This window comes from Macrosteles quadrilineatus, unplaced genomic scaffold (assembly GCF_028750875.1).
Source record: "Macrosteles quadrilineatus isolate MER2022 unplaced genomic scaffold, UCM_ALF_1.0 Scaffold_4__1_contigs__length_99947679, whole genome shotgun sequence".
NCBI classification, from domain to species: domain Eukaryota; kingdom Metazoa; phylum Arthropoda; class Insecta; order Hemiptera; family Cicadellidae; genus Macrosteles; species Macrosteles quadrilineatus.
The window spans coordinates 59,952,968-59,974,259 of record NW_026542597.1 but is presented as its reverse complement, the minus strand read 5'-3'; the positions used below and the strand labels follow the sequence as shown (position 1 = coordinate 59,974,259).

The 21,292-nt window shown below is 35.4% G+C and overlaps 2 protein-coding genes across 2 annotated transcripts in view; one reads left to right on the top strand and one right to left on the bottom strand.

Annotated features, from left to right (window-relative positions):
* The window catches only part of LOC128992964 (protein Wnt-11b-2-like), a 28,561-nt gene extending 21,088 nt beyond the window's left edge, over positions 1-7,473 (top strand). The window contains exons 5-6 of the mRNA XM_054416711.1: positions 3,963-4,258; positions 7,299-7,473. Coding sequence (XP_054272686.1) covers positions 3,963-4,258; positions 7,299-7,473 — 471 coding nt within the window. The remainder of the gene's footprint in view (positions 1-3,962; positions 4,259-7,298) is intronic.
* Positions 7,474-8,866: 1,393 nt separating this feature from the next.
* LOC128991300 (ATP-binding cassette sub-family C member 4-like) overlaps positions 8,867-21,292 on the bottom strand; it is a 48,031-nt gene continuing 35,605 nt past the window's right edge. Inside the window, exons 24-29 of the mRNA XM_054414079.1 lie at positions 18,738-18,871; positions 11,673-11,918; positions 11,183-11,358; positions 10,524-10,653; positions 10,235-10,345; positions 8,867-8,977 (exon numbers count right to left, since the gene is read on the bottom strand). Coding sequence (XP_054270054.1) covers positions 8,960-8,977; positions 10,235-10,345; positions 10,524-10,653; positions 11,183-11,358; positions 11,673-11,918; positions 18,738-18,871 — 815 coding nt within the window. The 3' untranslated portion in view covers positions 8,867-8,959. The remainder of the gene's footprint in view (positions 8,978-10,234; positions 10,346-10,523; positions 10,654-11,182; positions 11,359-11,672; positions 11,919-18,737; positions 18,872-21,292) is intronic.

The following is a 21,292-nucleotide window of genomic DNA, read 5'->3' as shown; positions in this document are numbered from 1 at the left end:
CATTGTTGTAGAAGTTTTCACAGCTAGACTGCTCATTGAAGGTTTAACATCTAAGCGGAACTTTGCAAGACGGCACATAGGGAATGACTGCTCACTTCTAGCGCTGTGAATGTAAAAATAAAGTGTCAGTTGTCATATATAGTAGTTTCGTCAATACCAAAAATAAAGCATACTCCTTCCTAAGTAGATTTTTCATCATTATATAACAACTGAAGCCAGTTAGTTCTATCCACTGCATAGATCGTCAAATCAAAATCAAAATATCTTTATTCACCATCCATACTTGATTAGTGTCAATATGTTATATTTAAAACGTTTGTGATATAAGCTTAAAATATAATCACACAAAATTTATATTAACAATATCGAAATACCGAACAAAACTTAAGTTACAAAGTTTAGTTTTAAGCATTCGTGTTTTTCTTTACAATTTTTTTTCTTGCCAATTTAATAATTTTAAACTTTGTTAATGCGAATAAAGTGATTTTTTCATAGCCAATAATGCATTCACTAGTTATCTAGCCTAACAATAATGCGGAAATCATAGAATTACACATGGTAGAGAGATGGTTGTGTCTGCACTAGCAAACACAGACAGCACTCAAGAGTTAGACACAAAGAACGAGCTTTAAAGTTGCTTAATCTATGCATATACTAAGCTACAGCTCTAAAGACAAAATCTACACTCATTTCTAAGCATGATTTATTTATTTATTTTTCTTATTTTGCTAGCTTAACTTATGACAAAAAATGCGTATATGCAAGTTTTTCTAAAATAATCCTACATGCTTGCTAAGTTCATAATACCTAATGATTTTTCTTTCTGATAGATATTAATTCGTTTTTTTTTAGTACGTTCAAAACATTGTAGTATAGAAGTGTTCTTAATTTTTTCTATAGGGTATATAGGTTAAAAATTATTTATTAAGTAATAAAGACTAAATAGTGAACATATATATTTTAATAGATATATAGTTAAAAGAAATATTTATTGACTTTTATTTATGTACCTACATCCCTAGTCACTAGGGTACTTTATATTTAATAGCTAGTTATTTGAACAAGGAAGAACCCTTAACCCTTGGCTAGCGTCATGATTTGTCCAGTAAGAACAATATTAAATGCAAACACACACTAGCGGATTATTTATTTCTTTTTACACAAACTAGTTCTTGGTGACATTTGAAATAGAATGTTTGTATTGATTTGAGAGAAGAATATTTCAAATTGTATATAGTATTGATTAAGTGTATATTCAACATATAATCATGCGATAGCCAGAGATTGTATAATTAATCTATATTAATCGTATTATTAGAAGTTTATTTAGTCATATTTATTTATTGAATATATAATTGGTTTTTAAAGATCAACGTATTTCTAATCAAACAGATTTTTAGACATCTTTTAATATTCTAGCTACATACTTCACTTCAGATTTCTAATTTAACGAGCATTACCACGTTTTACAACACTCAGATTTGACATTAAATAATTGTAAATAATTTTGTAAGTTTTGAGTCTAGCTATTTAACGTTGCTCTTATGGTAAGGAGAGCAAGGAGTTATAGGAAAAGCTTAAATCTTATGGTCTTTTTAAAATCCTAGCAACTATATTGCAAACTACGATATGTTTGTACTTACAACTATGGAGAAGATGTTCTGGCATCACACAAGCGTAGACGACTTCGACTGATGCACGTACTGCCCCAGACACACAAACTGACCGAGGTGCACGAGTTACTCACAATGCAAGCTGGAGTCGAATACAACTTTGCAGTGCCAATGGGCTGCTTTTATACAGTTTGTGTAAGGTCAGTGATTGTGGGGAGCCAGGATTGCTTATAAGCGGCATAAGCGTACATGGCTGCACAGTTCTCTGCACGCAACCGAACAGGTATGTCTCGTGTGCTTATGCATTAACTGTGAGAATAATCTTACTTGTATGATCTTTTAGTTTGTATATGCTTATTTAGCTTACACTTTTCTACTACTACTATAGCTCCATAATTGTATTTTCTAAGAGTGCTAGTTGTATATTCTTATTTGTTGCTGTGCTGATATTTGTTTTGCGTTAATGCATAATGATGCATTACTCTCATACCCTCCACTTACTCAAGGTTTCCCCCCTTTGTCTGTCCCAATATGTGTTTTTCTCTACACTGCTGCATTTGCTATACTGTCTTGGTACTGCCTACATGTTATACTGACTAATATTTCTACTACTTGTTATATGAAACGGTATTCCTGACACATGATACAAGATAACATTGATTACAATATATCCATATGTTGTAGTGTAACAGTTTTGCTACACATTTAGCTATTTAGAGCTATTTGTAATATGTATATAGTTGCGCTACGATGGACTGCTATGTGTATGGTATTACACTCTACTAATCGATATATGCAGCGATATACTTGTTACAATCTGCAAACCTTACTTGTTATATTTGTATATTCTAAGTGCAACGGTTTTTCTATACATTTAGCTGTTATTACTAAGCTGTTAAACGTTTTATATGTATCTAGTTGCCCTCCGTTGCGCTAATATTTCTATGATATTACACCTTGCGTTATATGCTGTGACATACTTGTTTCACGCAGCAATCTTCAATTGTACTATTTATGCTGTAGTGCTCCAGTTGTTTATGCATTGTCTATTAATGCTAAGCTAGTTAACTCGATAAATTTTCATTATATCAGTACTCGGCCTATAATATGGCATACTATTAGTACGACTTTTAAAACAGGATATTTTTTTATAGATCATAATCATGGCCCTAGCAGCAAAACTCAACACCCTGGAGAAAGGACCATACCTCCCTAGGATCGACGTTTCGGCGCTTACTAACAAAGAGGGCTACTCCATTGTGGCAGGGAGGGCAGTAAACACCAAATACGGAGCGTCCATCGTCCTAGACATCCATGTGCCAGAAAAGAGTGCCGACTTCTGTATATTCTTACCGAAGCGGTTCAGCGAGGCGTTGAGTTCAGATGAACTGAAGGAAATCGCTGAGAGCAAGGCATATCGGGTTCAATACTTGGGGATGAGCGGGAACTCTCCGAATATAAAAATTTGGAAACAATAAATGTTTGATATTTGCTCACTGAATACGTATTTAGTTTATTCAGTCCTTTTTTAGTCTTAAGTACTATATGTAGATGTAGACATGTGTATTTTACGCAAGCGTTACTTAACTTAGTGTCAGCTCTCTAGGTCAGACAGGTTGCGCTGAGTTGCATTCATGACCTAGTGCGCCGAATTGAAAGTGAATTCACTTTCTACTGCAATCACTTGTACAGCCAGCCATGACATTCACCTCGCACTTATACTCGCAACAGCGGGCTGGTAATTACAGCTCTGCTGTAACCTCTACTTGTCTGCTAACCAATACTTACATACTTCTTATATATACAGTGCTTAGTGCCTACAGTCTACACAAACTAACATACAGTTTTAACCTGCACAAGTCGTCGTCGCTCGCTCGAGGACAAATCGTCCCCTGCCCACACTCGTATACTCATTCCCAACATCGCTGTCACTTTTATTCGCCGGAGAAAAAATCAGGCAACCCTATCTACTAGGGGTGTATAGGATGCTTTTTCCATATGCCTATGAATGTTCCATGGCCTATGTTTCTGCCAGCAGAAAGGACCATTTTACAACACAGGGCATCCCAGGGATAGGCAATATCGATCTCTAGCCCTGATATCGAGTACTGTGAAAAAAAAACTGACTTTAATTTCGCTATCTCTCATAGAATACAAATTGCACACTACTCACCTCTTACATTTTAAAATTGTAAACTCTATTTTTCCATCGCTGTATTTATGCCGAAGGGATGAGTGCTTGGTGTGATATGCTCTGTCCTATTGGTAAATTTTGAAATGTACTTGAAATATTCTGGACTTAATTTTACAGGGCTAAAGTCAGATTTTAGGTTTATTTCCATTCCTCAGCTCGTGGAGAGCAGTGAGCAGTCACAATGCAAGTGTCACGGAGTCTCGGGGTCGTGCAGTATACGAACGTGTTGGCGAGCTCTGCCGTCACGACTACAAGAGATCGCCACTCGATTGGTCCGCAGATACCCCCACTCTGTTGCAGTCCGAGTGGGTGGGGCTGTGGGGTGGAAACTTCTACCTGCTAGACCCTCTCCTGGTCCTCTCTACTCTCCAGATGATCTTCTGTACCTAAACGACAGCCCTGACTACTGCCACAGAGACTATCGTACCGGCAGCGTCGGTACACATGGCAGGTAGGCCCTACATATCTATTTTCAAGCTGATACAAGGTTTGAGAAATGTTATAACGGTTCTCTTATTATGAAACCCTCTTTTATTTTTTTCGTTTTCTTTATCATATATTTCATTGCAGTGTTGAACCATTGTTGAACGTAGTATTTTTTTAGGAAGCAGTTTCCACAATTGAGTACTTTTTAGGCTAGTTTAAAAGTGTGTGAAATCGAAATTACAAAATATTTTCGCGTGACTGGATTGGATAAAGTTCCATACATGGCAACTTGTATTTTTCTTGAATTGTAACGCCAGCCCTAAACGCATCCAAATACATAACTTCTTCATGATCATTGACCAGCCAGGGCTGAATAAATTGATAGCGCCATTAAATATTATGAGCTATTCATCTATATTGAAAAGAGGCTCACGTGAATCTCCTCTGGCGATGATAAAGTATCTTGAAATCCAGCGGAAGGATATTACTACATTTTTGAATTAGGGACTTGTAGCCCTAAAACGTGATCGGCGACAGCTACTATATAGCCTACCTCAGGAAAATTCGTATTTCACTACACAACTCATTTGAAAATTTAAAATTGGCTTTATGGGATGCTAAGTAAACTATGTTGGTTGAACAAAATAACAAGGAAAAAGTAAACAAAAGAATTGTGTTGTAACATGTGTTTATAACAAGCCATCCACACTCCACAGTATACTAGCAAACTACATAATACATAACAAAGGGATAAATATCAATTGTAACTATTGAGCAAAGATTACAAAGAATATTACTCGATATAGGGGGAAATAGAGCAAGTGTTGATGAGTGTTTCGTGTTGGTGACGTTTGAGTGCACTGGCGTCAACTCAACGTTTCACTCTTATTTAAGAGTAGATTTTACAAATTATTGGTATGCACTCTTTTTTATAGTTTAACTAAATTTCGACACTTGTTTTCATGAAAGTTTAATTTCCATCATAACAAATTGAAATTCCACTGAAACTTAATAATAATAAAAGCCAAAATTAGTTATACATACAACGTGAGTTCCCTTTACATTGCTTTTACAACCGAAACAAACTATACCGAGCCATGGCTTGGTCCCCGGTACTTATATTTTTAATCTAAGAACTTCTTAAACTGCGTGATATGTGGCTTATTATGTGGTTTGAGGGTGCGAGGACAAGTAAGAAGCAAGATCCCACCCGGACTAGAATGCAATATGACTTTAAAAATGGCAAAATTGACAGTATACAAATACTCCCACATCATCCAGAGCCTCAGCTACTGCACTCTGCACTGCACCTAAGAAGAAAAGTACTTTGCTGAGATTTGTGTGGACGACCGTCAAAAGATGGCCTCACTGCAGCTTTGGGTCAATCATGAAGTATTTTATTATAAAGTCTAAAGTCACTTATTTTTATCTTCAACTAGCAGATCGAAATTCTGTGACGACTTGATGTGAAAATAAACCTAAAAATGTGCAACGGGTTATTAGGATTTAAAAAGCCCCTCTGTTAATAAATAGGCCTAATACTGAAGTTTTAACTAGGGAAAGGTAATTACATCTTACACTGGCTATAAGATTACCATATTTTGGGTCGACGAAATTTTATCATAAGTTAAGTTTGCCAAAATAAAAATAACATTTCTACACGATACTTCCTATAAAGGAAAAACGGGGTTGCACTTTGAACACATTTTCCCCAAAAAATAACATGCTATACTATATTGAGATACACTGACGCCTAAATACAGCATTAACTATATTTTCTAATTAAACACGAGCTGTCTTTGAAGTAGACTACCATGCATTTAACCATCTTCCGCCTACTAAATGCGCCAATTATTGAGAAACTTTAACAATTGAATAGGTACGTTGTGATATTTTATTTTTTTTTAAGATATTGGTGATAGGATTGACTATGTATTCCAATTTTGATTCCTAATAATGATTCGCTTAAAAATTATTGTGAAATATTCACCCTGCTATCGCTATCCCCTCTATTCCCTTTGTGTGCAGCGTTCACAAAATAATTAAATTCACCCAGACAACTTGGTCGCTGTAATTTCGTCCTAGCTGCTGGAGAAAACCTCCCAAAGACCTACAAAAACCCGCAACAGCCGCATTCCACCCGATCATGTCTTTCGTCGCCGCCATTTTGTGATGTGGAATCTGGCGGTGATTCATTCGAAAAAATATAATAATGAGTGTTCAAAACTAATTGGGCGGGTATTTAATTTGGAGTGAAAAAGTGGAATGCTTTAGATAACTGGGGTTTTATCTGATGACACGGTGTAGTCCAGTGGCATTATTACCTATTCTCTCGTGGCGTTTCCTGTTAAGTTTTATTGGCCGTGTTTAACTCTTTGATTGGCAGGAATGGTGAGATAATGAGGTAAAATTAGGTGACGTTCTCCAAGATAAATGGTCTCATTTCTGAACTGAGTTTTGGAGTGTAACTACTCACGCTAGTACCTTGAACAACTGGGCTTGAGCTGAAATCTCGGCAATAGCTTTTTCTTACTGGTGTAACGTTGGATATTTCACTTTAGGCATTACGCCCCCCCTCCCCTTGTACATAGAAGCTTCGGTTGACAGGCTTCGACCACGAATCCACCCCTCTCAGTCTCACAATATAATATACATTTTGTTTTTGTAAAATGTTCGCTTGTTTTGAGGAAAATATTCGTTTTTGGTCCCCATAAACCCAAAAAAGTAGTTTTTGAAGTGATATCTGTGTGTATACGGTATTGCTGATGTGTACAGATACAGACTCCTGTGGTCCGTTCAATTTCTTGGCATCTCCAGGTAATCCCAGTAATGTTTGAAACTTTAAACTTAAATATTTGAAACTTATCATTAAATTGTTTGCAGTGATTTCATATCCCTTCAGACCTTGTGACTCTTAATGTTTTATAGATTACCAAAGTTTGGTTCATTGGAGTTGAAATTGAAACGTATAGTAACAATTCACAAACCATACCATGAGGTATCTTCCTAATGACCTAGTGGTCCGGTAATTGTAGTTTATGTTACTAATCACTCTATTGTTGCAGAAGATGTAACAGCTCAGTTGAGGGCTACTCTAGCTGCAACAACATGTGTTGCGGCAGAGGTTACAAGACTCGCTGGGAGGAGAGACTGGAGAGATGTCACTGCAAGTACTACTGGTGTTGCTACGTCAAGTGTAAAACTTGCCGGACACAGGTGCAGGTGGACTACTGCAACTAACTGCAATGTAACACTTCAACAGTGTAAGAATACAGTCCTGCTATCCCAAACCAGCTGTTCTGAACATAGTTAAAAAAATACAGTCACAGTCAAGTGAGTAAACCGCAGGGAAGGGGGTGATTATACTCCGCTCACAAAATATAAGCGGTTTGAGGGGAAGCGATTCCATCCCTTCCACCTTACTCTATCTTTGAAACAAAATCCGACTGCTTATGGCTCAAGCTTATATGGATTAAGCTAAAAAAAGGTGGGGAAACCTAGGAAACCTAAAACCACCTTAATTTTGAAAAGACAGTTATAGTAGAGTGGTAGGGGTGGTGAGTCTAGTACAGTAGTTTGTACAACACTATCTCCATATAGCACTTGGGAAAAGCAGTCATTGAAAGTAATTTCCTTCCAACATTCAGTGAATCACTATCAATAAGTTATATATTTGATTATCAGATATTGTTGCACTTATTAGGCAATGCCAATTATACAATACAATTCAATACATCGGTTTGGATTGTTGTCCGAATGAAATTAGTGAAATTAGCCTATATTGAATTCCTGCTAATCCTAAAAAGGTTTTTTCCCAATTAGGTTGGAATAGCAAGACTCTGTTGTACTTAAAGTCAAACAAATGTGTTCAAAATATAAGTATACCTATATAAAGTGCTTTAATGTTTAACATTGCAATAGACTCTCATTTAGAGAATTTTAGGACTGAACCCTTGTCCAAACCAGAAGCTAAAAACAATGGAAAAATTTCAAAACCACACATTTAATATACAAAATAAAGAAAATATAATAATATCAGCACGTATAGGACAGAACCAAGTTTATGTGGCTAAAGATAAAGCATGTGCATTTGGCTGCATAATCATACGCACATGACCATCCAATAACAGGAAGTCTGCAGTATATGATGCATTGTATTATCAATTAATTAATGGTGAACAGACACTTGGCGCAAAGCATGAGGCATCCTAGGAATTTAGGTTGAATAGAGCGAGCTGAATGATTGCGACAGATTAATAGCACAAATGATTTTAGATAATTTATTTCCCATACATAAAATGGAATAAGCTAATACCTATATACACACCATCCTTATGGAGAATAAGTTGTCTGGTGTAGTTTGCTTGTTTATGAACTATTTTGAACAACAATTTGGAAAATGCATTTATTTCATACTAAACTATTAACATTTTACAAAAAAAACCTTTTTACCCTCCCTGTTTCAGCAAACCTAAGTACTACATATTTCACTCTTGCAGTAAAATATTGCATAGCTAAAGTGTTGGTTTAGTAAAGCAATTGGTGGACCTGAAAACAACACATTACCCAAACAAATTATAATCAGTATTTTAGGAGGGGGGATTAAGAGATAAGAGATATTGTCAGTGTAAAATATTGATATTTTAGATAATATAAGTTTATTTACAAAGGTTAACAATACTGTAGTCAATCTTGAGTAAAATGTTGTAAGAATGTGGCTAGTTGATCATAAGTTCTTGAAATTCTGAAAAATAAACTCATATTAATTTGTCATCCTTATATCCATTTGTCATCCAGGACTCGTGTCTGTGATAAAAAGCTCTTTCTGGACCGAAGCCGTCGCTCTGCACGTTGGTGGCCGTGTAATGGGTGACAAGGGTCTGTCTCTTGCTTAGTCCTTTCTGCGTGATTGATGGAGGGGCGATCCCTATGCTAGGATAGAGTTTGTGTACTGGGGTTGGTTTCAAACACCCAGTTACAATCCGAGCCATGTCATTGACTGCAATGTCAACCTTTTTTGCATGTGACGATGCATTCCATACTGGTGCAGCGTACTCCGCAGCCGACACACTGAGCGCTAAAGCTGAGGTTCTGAGGACATTAAGGTTAGCACCCCAGCATCTGCTGGTGAGCTTCCTGATGATATTATTCCTCGCTGAGACTTCACCTCTTGTCGCAATACAATGCGCCTTAAATGTCAGTATGACACCAAGATATTTGGGTGTAGGACAATGCTGAAGAGGGTCTCCCCGCCACCACACATTCAACTCACGGCCTGCTTCTCTATTGTTTAGGTGAAAGGCACAAACTTGGGTCTTGGCAGGGTTCAGCTGATATTCTGTCGATTCAATAACAGGCAGTACGTAATATTGCTAATTCTAGATTCCTAGCTCATTGTAAACCTCTTTTCATAGAATTAAAAATTCCAACAGTAATTAATTTGTACATTTTTCAAGTATTTTTTTACACCAAGTCAAACTTGCATTCTTCCCCCCTTAGATCTGACACTCATGAGTACAACACTAGGGGTGGAGGCAAGCTCAGCATGAAACCTCATAGACTAGCTAAAACGGGTGACTCCTTCAAAATTAACTCAATTCGCTTTTTTAATACTCTACCTGACAGTGCAAAACTTGTTGACTATATTTTTTTAAAAAGAATTTACAATTGGCTTATTAAAAATCCTTTTTACAACCTAAGTGACTTTATCAAGTGCAATTTTGATGTTAAATTTTAATTGAAATAAGTTATTATGCCTAATTGTATTTTATGTAATATTTTGATGTATCAGATGTATTTTGATGTACTTGTATATGACTTGTCCTATTTCTTTGTAAAAGATCAATGGAATAAATTATTCTTATTCTTATTCTTCTTCTTCTTATCCTAGCTTTTTCAACCTTGTTGTGGCCTGTTAAAGGAGTATAATCAAGACTCTGTTTCAACTTATTTCTAAAAATAGATACAATTGATATAACTCTATCCAAACAATCTGTGTCACCTGTTCAGCAATGACAGCCAAATCTCGGGCCATCGCAAAACCTGTCTGCTGAACCAAGTGGAAGAACAATCCGTCACTGTTGCTGAGCAGGATATGTGGATGATCGAATTCCTGCAACAAAACTATATAGTTAATCCACAATTTTTTTTAAATTTCCAAACAATTTAGGCAAAGGCATTCACAACATTTTTTTAATTAAATGCTTCTTGTTTGGTGTTATAATTGAAAAAACAAAAACCCTTCAACTCATTACTTATTAAAAAAACCATTACTTTCTAGTCTTACTTACAGCAATTGTTCCATTTTCCATGACAAGAATTCTATCAGAGTCAATGACAGTGTTGAGTCTATGAGCCACAGTCAGTACTGTACAGTTGGTAAACCTGTGACGGATGGTGCTCTGGATTAGAGCGTCAGTCCTGCCAACATACAGAATGTGTAGAGACAATCAGTATCAATCAATAATCGTGTCAGATGGTGGACAGTCATGGGTGGTATTCAGGATCAGGAGATTGTTTCATAAGTCTACGATAAAACTAAAATTACTTTAAAAAACTACCAATCAAGAGAGGAGTCCAGAATAATCAGACTTGAGCTAAGGTTGATTGAAGGTACAATCGGTGATGTGCTACCACCTACCACAGGGTGTTATTTTGTTGTAACAATACCTCGAAGACAATGTCTGCGAGTCAACCTCTCTATTCTTGATCAAGTAACTTCAGTGTGCACCTCTTTGTTCTTAACACTTCCATTGAAATTACTTTTTTTACGAAGTTAATGTTAATAATAAGGTTTAAAAACTGTAACAACATAACTCTTAAAAATTCATACTACACCAAACCCTTACAATCAACTTAGGAACAGTGACACACCACTAAACATTATTGAAACTGGTATTCTTCATTTTGCGATAAATGATAATAATAAATGTAAATGTTAACATCTTACTGAGGGTCAACATTTGCTGTGGCTTCGTCAAGGACCAGAATCTTGTTGCTCCGCAGGATGGCCCTAGCCAGGCATACCAACTGCCGTTGTCCAAGACTAAAATTCCCTCCTCCTTCAGTCACTTGTGTATCGAGATTAAGCAACTCTGATTCCTGGTTACTATCATTCAGTTTAACCTGTAAGCAAATAAATGTTGAAACCCTAAACAAATTTATTATATTAAGTCTTAGATAATATTGTAATTAATTACTTCAAGTTCTATAATACAGTACAGTGCAACTATCAAACATACGAAGTCGTATGGCTCACCACCAGGGTTACTATATTAACAAGAAAATTGTTTAAAAATTCTTCTTCAAAGTTTCACTGAGAAATACAGACAGCTGGGTTTATAGGGTGCAGAGTTTGGGGACTGTATTTATATGTACATCCTGAAATAGCTTTGACTGTTGGTAGTTAATACTCAGATATTTGCAACCGAAACACAAACCTCCTGAAGCACACTGTACAGTTGTGCGTCCGAGTACCTCTGGAAGGGGTCCAGGTTAGTCCGGATAGTCCCGGAGAACAAGACAGGATCCTGTGGGATGATGGAGATGCCAGATCGGAGACGCTCCAGAGGAACAGTGCCAGTGTCAAGACCATCCATGAAGATCTGACCTTCCACCGGCGCAAGACGGAATAGGGCTGTAATAAGGGATGACTTGCCTGCTCCCGTACGTCCAACTATACCTATCTGATCACCAAACACAAGTTAGAGAAGGAAATTACATTAGGACGATGTACAGTAGAACCTGGATCTACATCTATGGATATTTTCTTAATAAACCCGAACTCATTTAAGTTTATAACCAACCGCCTTACACCTTCAAACCAAATTTCATTTAAATCAGACAAAAACTAATCAAGTAATCGCGTTTACGGGCACATATATAACTATATATATATATATATATATATACAGGGTGATTGATATAAGTGTGCCAGCCGTTTTATTCGAAAACCATAAGTGATATCAAAAAAAGTTAAATGGTAAGTGCCTTGGATTTTTGATTTAAAAAATTTTTGTCAAGTCGAAAAAATTATTTTGGCCGCCATTTTTCCAATATGGCCGCCAACTTTGATTTTTCATATGGAACACCCTGTAGTTTATGATGTATTCCGGTAGAAAATGTAATTTTAAGACGATTTTACTCTTGTGATTTTTTTCATAAACCTAACCGTTTCAAAGATAATAATGGTTTAAGTTATGAAATTTTGAATGGTTTTCGAAATAAACAGCTGGCGTGCTTGCTTAGGCCTTTATCGAAACTCTTTCTCATGCAGAAATTTCAAAACTTTAACCATTATTATCTTTGAAACGGTTAGGTTTATGAAAAAAATCACAGGAATAAAATCGTCTTAAAATTACTTTTTCTACCTGAATACATCATAAAATACAGGGTGTTCCATAAGAAAAATCTACGTTGGCGGCCATATTGGAAAAATGGCGGCTAAAATAATTTTTTTGACTTGACTACATTTTTTCAAATAGAAAATCCATGGCACTTACCATTTAACTTTTTTTGATATCTCTAGTTTTCGAATAAAACGGCTGGCACACTTATATCAATCACCCTGTATATACATATTTGCCTAACAACAGATAATTTTATTGTGTGTGGAAAACTTCCCTTTTGAAAGTAGTGGTTATATGAACCAAAGGATCTACCATAAATTCACAACAGGACTTCAGATGCTTTGATGACATACTATTACAGCTGACGATGGCTTGGTTTACAAGGTCTTGACTATTTCTACTACCTCTTTCTTGCTCCTTAAGAAAAATCTCTCTCCACTGCCTACTTCCACAAAAAATCTATTTAAACATATTAGAAACAAATTTTGTATCACCAATACTTGAACCACTTTCATCCTTGATGTTGTTGAGAATATCAGAAAATGGTTTATTCAAGCCTCTATTTTAATTTATAATGCTTGGTTTACACACACTGTGATTTGTTGAATTTGAAAATTGTTACATAATAAAATTATTAATACACCTTTAAACAAAGAGATAATAATTTTTAATTTTAAAATTGATTGGTTGGTTACAATATTTTAATACAAGAAAACATTGTTTTCCGTTGTATTGTTGACACAATCAGGAAGCGTTTCTGTCTCAGACAGGGTAAGGATGGTTATCATCTCATATAGGGTTCAGCTATCGTCTCTGGTAGGGTTCAGCTATCGGCTTTAGTAGGGTGCAGCTATCGTCTATGGTAGGGTGCAGCTATTGTCTCTGGTAGGGTTCAGCTATCGTCTATGGTAGGGTGCAGCTATCGTCACTGGTAGGGTTCAGCTATCGTCTATGGTAGGGTGCAGCTATCGTCTATGGTAGGGTGCAGCTATTGTCTCTGGTAGGGTTCAGTTATCGTCTATGGTAGGGTTCAGCTATCGTCTATGGTAGGGTTCAGCTATCGTCTCTGGTAGGGTTCAGCTATCGTCTATGGTAGGGTGCAGCTATCGTCACTGGTAGGGTTCAGCTATCGTCTATGGTAGGGTGCAGCTATCGTCTCTGGTAGGGTTCAGTTATCGTCTATGGTAGGGTGCAGCTATCGTCACTGGTAGGGTTCAGCTATCGTCTATGGTAGGGTGCAGCTATCGTCTATGGTAGGGTGCAGCTATCGTCTCTGGTAGGATTCAGTTATCGTCTCTAGTAGGGTTCAGCTATCGTCTCTGGTAGGATTCAGGCTATCTTCATTAATTTTGATTGCATCGAATAACATTTTTTTTACTCTTAATTTATATTTTCACAGAAATTTTGTCATCTTGCTATAATTTTAGGGATCAGGATCAGTTGGGGATTCGTCTTCACTCTGGGTTTGTTTGAGAATTTTATGGATTCGTCTGTAAAATTTCAGTTCCTTTTGGACCTTATAGTACTGGCGGCGAGTGGTCTCAACAGTTGTTAGTGCAACAGCCAAATTTGGAATAAGTCGTTTGAGCCAGCTCATTTTCAAAGGCCAAATTGAACTTTTTCAATTTAAATAATAAATTGTTGCATCCAAAGAAAATTTAAGCAATGAAGTCTTACGTATCTATGGTAACAAATTCTTTTTAATAAAATTTGGTCCAATAATGATGAATCTTACTAGCGTCTCATTTCCCTCTTCCAGGAACTGATGAGAACCTGTTCTGCGAAGGAGTGGGGGATCGTGGGAAATCCCCCACTTTAATCTTTAAATTTATTTAATAGTTTTTATTAAATATAAAACTAACTTTTTAATTATAAAATTAATTTTAAAATTTTTTACTATAAAATTTTACTGTGATAACCTAACCTAATCAACCAAACTTGCTGATAATTTTAAAAAATATATAGGCCTAAGATAAAAATCGAATGAAGGGTACTAATTTTAAAAATAGTTCTGTTCATAAATAAAATCAAGGTTGACTTCATTTCAAGGTTTGCAGTACCTAACATATTGTGATATGGGGTAAAATAAATTCAAGGGAATTTGAAAATTACACTTGTGTTAACAATACAGTAGTCTTGTTATTGAGGTTCAATTTTAGTTAAAGCTAAATGTATTGAATAATGAATAAATGAAAAGTTAAGTTAAGTTAAGAATATTAAGTTAGTAAAACAGTGGCTCAGATAAAACATTGTTGATTACGTTTTAACAATGTATTATCCATAGCCATAACAAAAATAAAGATCTATTATGACAAAAAATATTAGAAAAAGTAAACATCTTGTATAAATGATAACGATTTGAATAATGTGTTCAAATTCCATACACAATCTGGATTCATGAAACTAGTATAGCTAAGCTATTGATGTTTTGCTAATAGTAAACTAGAGGACTCATGCTGCTCTGCAGCTTTAAAATAAATATAATATATCCGAGAAATAATTAAATTTATGATTTTTGATTGAGTAATACAGTATCTTGAGCTTAACTGATTTAAACGATCGTTAGCTCATATTAAAGCCTATAATTTACTGATTATTTTGAGTCTATAGGACCCGTGCTGCTCTTCAGCGTTAAAACAAATATAATATTCGAGAAATAATGAAATTTATGACAAAAAACATATATATAGAAAAACATTACCAATACTGGAGCTATTAACTTTTAATCATATAAACCGTATGAAAAAATAATTTTTATGTTGGTTTTTCACCTTGTGTTTGCTTGAAACTCTGACTAAAATATATAGGATTTTAAAATTATAACTGGTGAAGGTACATCTTAAGTTTAAGTAAGAATGAGAAAATAAATCAAATTATGTGTTTTGGTTGAGTAATACAGTCGGTAAATATTTGCCGATGCTTTATGAGAAAACTTGGCATGCCTTTAATTTGAGACCTCAATCATAAAAATTGGTTGGGTAAAAGAGCCAAACAAACTCAGAAAAAAAACCAAATTAAACTCACATAAGAAATACATGGGGAGCAAATTTTGTTGACGTGTAGGCCGAGTGGGATTATAGATAAATACATGCCGATGCTTGATGGAAAATCTGTGCGTGCATAACTTCAATTTGAGACCTCATTACTTAAAATCGGTCAGATAGTAGAGCCAAACGAACTCAGAAAAGAGAAACCAAATTTAACTCCCATAAGAAATACATGGGGAGCTAATTTCGTTTACGTATACACCGAGTGGGATTATAGATAAATATATGCCGATGCTTGATGGCAAATCTGTGCGTACATATTTGTTTATTTATTGAGTTACATGTCAGTACATCATAATAACAGGGCATATTGTCAATTGTTAAATAAAGACTTAAAACTAATAGATAAAACTAATACATCTTTATTTACACAAAATCAACTAAATCTTCCCAAAATACAACATCGTTACGTGACAAAAAATTGAGCTAGAAGGAGTGGGAAGGTTTATTTATACCTAATTCCAGCAGTCCTTAAAATAATCTGCCAATGAAAAAAAAAATTTAGTCTTGAGCCATTCTTTTAAAGAAAGTCTAAACTTATAGGGATTTTCTAGAGTAATTAATCTTGTTGGTAAGTTATTTAAGATTTTTGGACCAATGTATTGTGGTGATAACTGGAATATTTGTAAATTATAAGCTACAGGTTTGATAATATTCTTTTTTCTTGTATTGTAATTAATTATGTTGAGTTTGGGTCTCCATAAAAGTGGAGAGGTTTCTATGGACCCAGCATGCTATTTCCAAAATATAGTGATCGTAAAAAGTTAAAAGTAAGAACTTTAAAGTTTTGAAACAGTTTTTTACTAGGGGTTCTAGGGGGAACTTTGCCAATACTGTAATTTGTATTACTTTTTTTGTAATTTAAAAATCTTTTTTGAATAAGGAGAGTTACCCCAGATTAAGATACCATATGTCATTAATGATGAGAAATATGCATGATATATTATTATATAATAGGTTACGTACCTTGGTCCGTCTTCAGTCTTATTTTAGTCAATGGATGACTAGTTTCGGGTACAAAGACCCATTGTCAAATCCTTTTCAAAACATCATGTAGAAGCTAGTCAAAAATCCGACGGAAGTCTTCATCATTATATAAATACATGTTGACACATAAAGTTCATTATTTAAAAAACAAAAGTTACGCAACATATAAGACGATTGATAGGCCGGCCACTTTTAACACGGGACAAACCGACACAGGTTACACGGCGGACACGACAGAACTATCCATTGTCCAGTTGGTGACATTGACCTTGGGGGAGGGGGTACGTCAGCTGATAAAGACTTGTATTAGCTCTGTTGTCAATGCTTGCAATTCTATCGAATAAAATATTTGAACCAAAATTTAGTTTTTCATTCAAGACGTCTTGAGGGGATTTTTTATAAGCTTTATAAATTTCTAGACTCTCTAAGACATTCATGAGAGGGCCTTTACTGCATTTGTGCAAGATTTGTAAATTATTTTGTCAACTATTGACATTGTGATTGGTATTAATTAAATGTTCTGCAAATTTGGAACGTTGTAGTGACAGTTTTGGTTTAGGGAGGTGTTCTTTAAACCTGGTGTTAAAAGAACGTCCCGATTGGCCTATGTATAATTTTGAGCAGTCATTGCACGAAAGTTTGTAAACACCTGTATCATCTAAATCATTATCATTTTGTTTAGGGCTGTTTTGGCTCAAATGACGTTGTAGTTTGTTTACTGGCTAAGGTGATTTTATGTTTCTTTAATTCGTTTTTTAAGGTATAGTGTAGGTTGGCTCCGAATTCGACAGATACAAAGTTGTTGGGTTTATCAATCGGTTTACTAATTTTGTTTTTTTGTTTGTTGATTATCTTATCAATAATACTGCTGGGGTAGCCATTGCTAACAGCTATATGTTTCAGAATGAGGTACTAGTCAATCTAGTCATCCAAAACTAGTCATCCATTGACTAAAATAAGACTGAAGACGGACCAAGGTACGTAACCTATTATATATTCGAATATCAGTCTTGGTGGCAAAAATGTTTAGATATATTATTAGCTGGGGTTCTAGATTCGTTACTTGTGACATTATTCTTATTGAGAAAATGCAAGGGTCTAATATTTTACTTACATTTTCAATTTGAGATGCCCAGTTAAGATTTTTGTTCAAAATTAATCTGAGAAATTTTACATTTTGTTGTGGAGATAATTGATGATTTGAAAGGATAATGTGATTTGATTATTAGTTAATCCCTGTATTAATCCCTGTAGTTAGCTGAAAAGTTTATAATTTGTGTTTTTTCCACATTTAGGGCCAGACCATTTGCCCAGAACCAGTTACCCATACCATACCCATATCCATATCCATACCTTCAATTCGAGACATCAATCATGAAAATCGGTTGGGTAGAAGAGCCAAACGGACTCGGCAAAGAAAACCAAAATTTAACTTCCATAAGAAATACATGGAGAGCAAATTTTTTTTACGTATACACCGAGTGGGATTATAGATAAATACATGCCCATGCTTGATGGCAAATTTGTATGTGCATACCTTCAATTGGAGACCTCAAACATGAAAATCGGTCGGGTAGAAGAGCCAAACGAACTCAGCAAAGAGAAACCAAATTTAACTTCCATGAGAAATACATGGGGAGCAAATTTCGTTTGCGTATAAACCGAGTGATACTATAGATAATTATATGCCGATGCTGGATAGCATATCTGTGCGTGCATACCTTCAATTTGAGACCTCAATCATGAAAATTGGTCGGGTAGAAGAGCCAAACGTAGTCGGAAAAGAAAAACCAAGTTTTTTTAAATAAATAAGATTGAGTATGGAAATATATTTACAAAGTTAGTCTTAGATAAAATAAATACCGTATGACTTTATTCGGGAAATATCAATGATAACTAATTTGTTATGTTCTAATTAGGTATTTTAAAACGCAGGAAACAAGACAAAATTGTTTCACCAAGTAATGACAAGAAAGGATAAGTTAATAGTTGCTTTAATTGTTCAAGCAAACTTATGTTCATCTGAAATATGCAATTAAAAAGATTATACACGACAACTTTGAAGCACATAGCCTAAGCCTTTATCTTAAGTATATCCCAAAATGATCATTTAACACTGTACCTTTTCCTGTGGCAGTATAGTAAGGTTCAGGTTGCGCAGCACATACGGTTCGGTGATGTCGTATCTCAGAAATACACAGCGCATTTCTATCATACCAAACTGAGGCCAGCTCGGCTCAGGATTCACCTTCCCATCTGTGGTGAAGCAAACTTTTCAGCATTACTGATAATAGTGTGTTCTCTAATACTGCTTAAGATGCCCTTTAACCAAAATTTTATCTGCGACATAAATATTTTTAAACAAATCAAATTATCTGTAAGTAAAGAAGAAAAAGAAAAGTGCTCAAAAACAGCATTTTAAAAACATTAGGAAATTTAACAATAAAAGGTTTAAATTACCTGTATCCGTCAAGTGATCCTGGTTTGTAGTTGGTTGACTACAGCTGTTTCATGTTAATATTAACACATCTTCAGGTCAAATTGTTGCATTGATTTATTCCATAGAATGGTTGTCATAAGGTTTAAAGTTCACAAAAAAATAACACATGCTTGTATACGAAACATTTAACACTGATTGGCCAAAACACAAAACGAAAAAGCGCGTAATAAACATCGGACATGTACGGCGCCAGTAGAAGGTAGGTCATGATTGTCGTGTGCCGGAAGTTATAGCCCCCCACCCACTATCAGCTGTTATCTATTGTGGTCTAAGATGCCTATGGCGGCATTGTAAATAATATTCTACTCGAATGAGAGTTTTTCATTTAAGATGTTATCAGGCTGTTTTTTTGAAGCACGGTATATTTCAAATTCTTCTAATGTGTCCATGTATTTTCCTTTGTTGCATGAATGGAGAACGTTGAGATTATTGTTTATATCTGTTTAATTGTGGTTGGAATTAATCAAATGGTTGGAAAATGGCGGCTTGGAGGATATTTTAGGCAGGCGTTCGTTGAACCGGGTGGTAAATGATCGTGAGGTCTGGCTGATGTAGAAGCTTGGGCAGTCATTGCAAGACAATTTATAGAGCTACAACAAAGCAACGCTCTTATCGCAAAGGCCGATCTTATTACAAAGAGTTCAAAATATCAGGCTTAAAAAATAAAAAAATCACACACCATTGCATCGTTTGACATAGTGAATGTATACACTAACGTACCAGTTGATGAAACAATTAATATTCTACGGAATAATTTAGAGAAGCATTCTAAATTGCAGAAAGAAGCGAAAAATGAATTGATGAGTTAGTCAGCTGTGTCTTAAAACAAAACTACTTCATATTCGAGAATAATTATAACATTCAGAACAAAGGTTTGGCTCCCCCCTTTCTAGTATAATGTCTGAGATATTTTTGAACCATTTCGTAAATCAGCACTTATGGTCAGATGATAACCGGCATAAAAACAAAAAGTTATCATTTTATTGCCGATACGTCGATGATACTTTGATCTTGTTTGATGGCAATGAGTGACAGTTAAAACTATTTGGCACATTCTTAAACAGTATCCATCCCAACATAAGCTTCACTCTAGAAACCGAAAACAACAATTCAATAAATTTCTTAGACGTCACTATCACAAAGAACGAAAATAGCTTGCAATTTAAGATATACCGGAAACCGACCACGACTGATCAGCCAATACACGTATCTTCACACCATCCATACAGCCACAAGATTGCCGCTTATAATAGTTTCGTCCACCGCCTATTGTCCATTCCTCTCAACAATACTGACTACGAAAATGAGGTTTGCATATTAAAGTACATTGCTGTTTCCAACGGTTACAAACCTTCCATAATCGACAAATTCATTAACAAACACACCAACACAACCAGACCAGTTTGGATGGGAATAATAAAAAATATGTCAGTACTGAGTATGGCGTTGCTCTTAATAACACCTTAAGAAGCGAAATGACGAAAAGCAACATTGTTGTAGCATTCAAGACGTCAAATTAAACTTGATTCGATGCTCAAATCAAGAAACAAACAAGAAAGGGTAGACAAGTTCAATAAAACCGGAGTCTATAAATTGTCTTGCAATGACTGCCCAAGCATCTACATCGGCCAGACCTCACGATCATTTACCACCCGGTTCAACGAACACCTGCCTAAAATATCCTCCAAGCCGCCATTTTCCAACCATTTGATTAATTCCAACCACAATTATAGAGATATAAACAATAATCTCAACGTTCTCCATTCATGCAACAAAGGAAAATACATGGACACATTAGAAGAATTCGAAATATACCGTGCTTAAAAAAAACAGCCTGAAATCATCTTAAAATAAAAAAATTTCTCATTCGAGTCCAATATTATGTACAATGCCACCATATGCATCTTAGACCACAATAGATAACAGCTGATAGTGGGTGGGGGGCTATCACTTCCGGCACACGACAGTCATGACCTACCTTCTACCGGCGCCGTACATGTCCGATGTTTATTAAGCGCTTTTTCACTTTGTGTTTTGGCCAATCAGTTTTAAATGTTTCGAATACAAGTATGAGTTATTTTTTTGTGAACTTTAAACTTTATGACGACCATTCTATGGAATAAATCAATGCAACAGTTTGACCTGAAGATGTGTTAATATTAACATGAAACAGATGT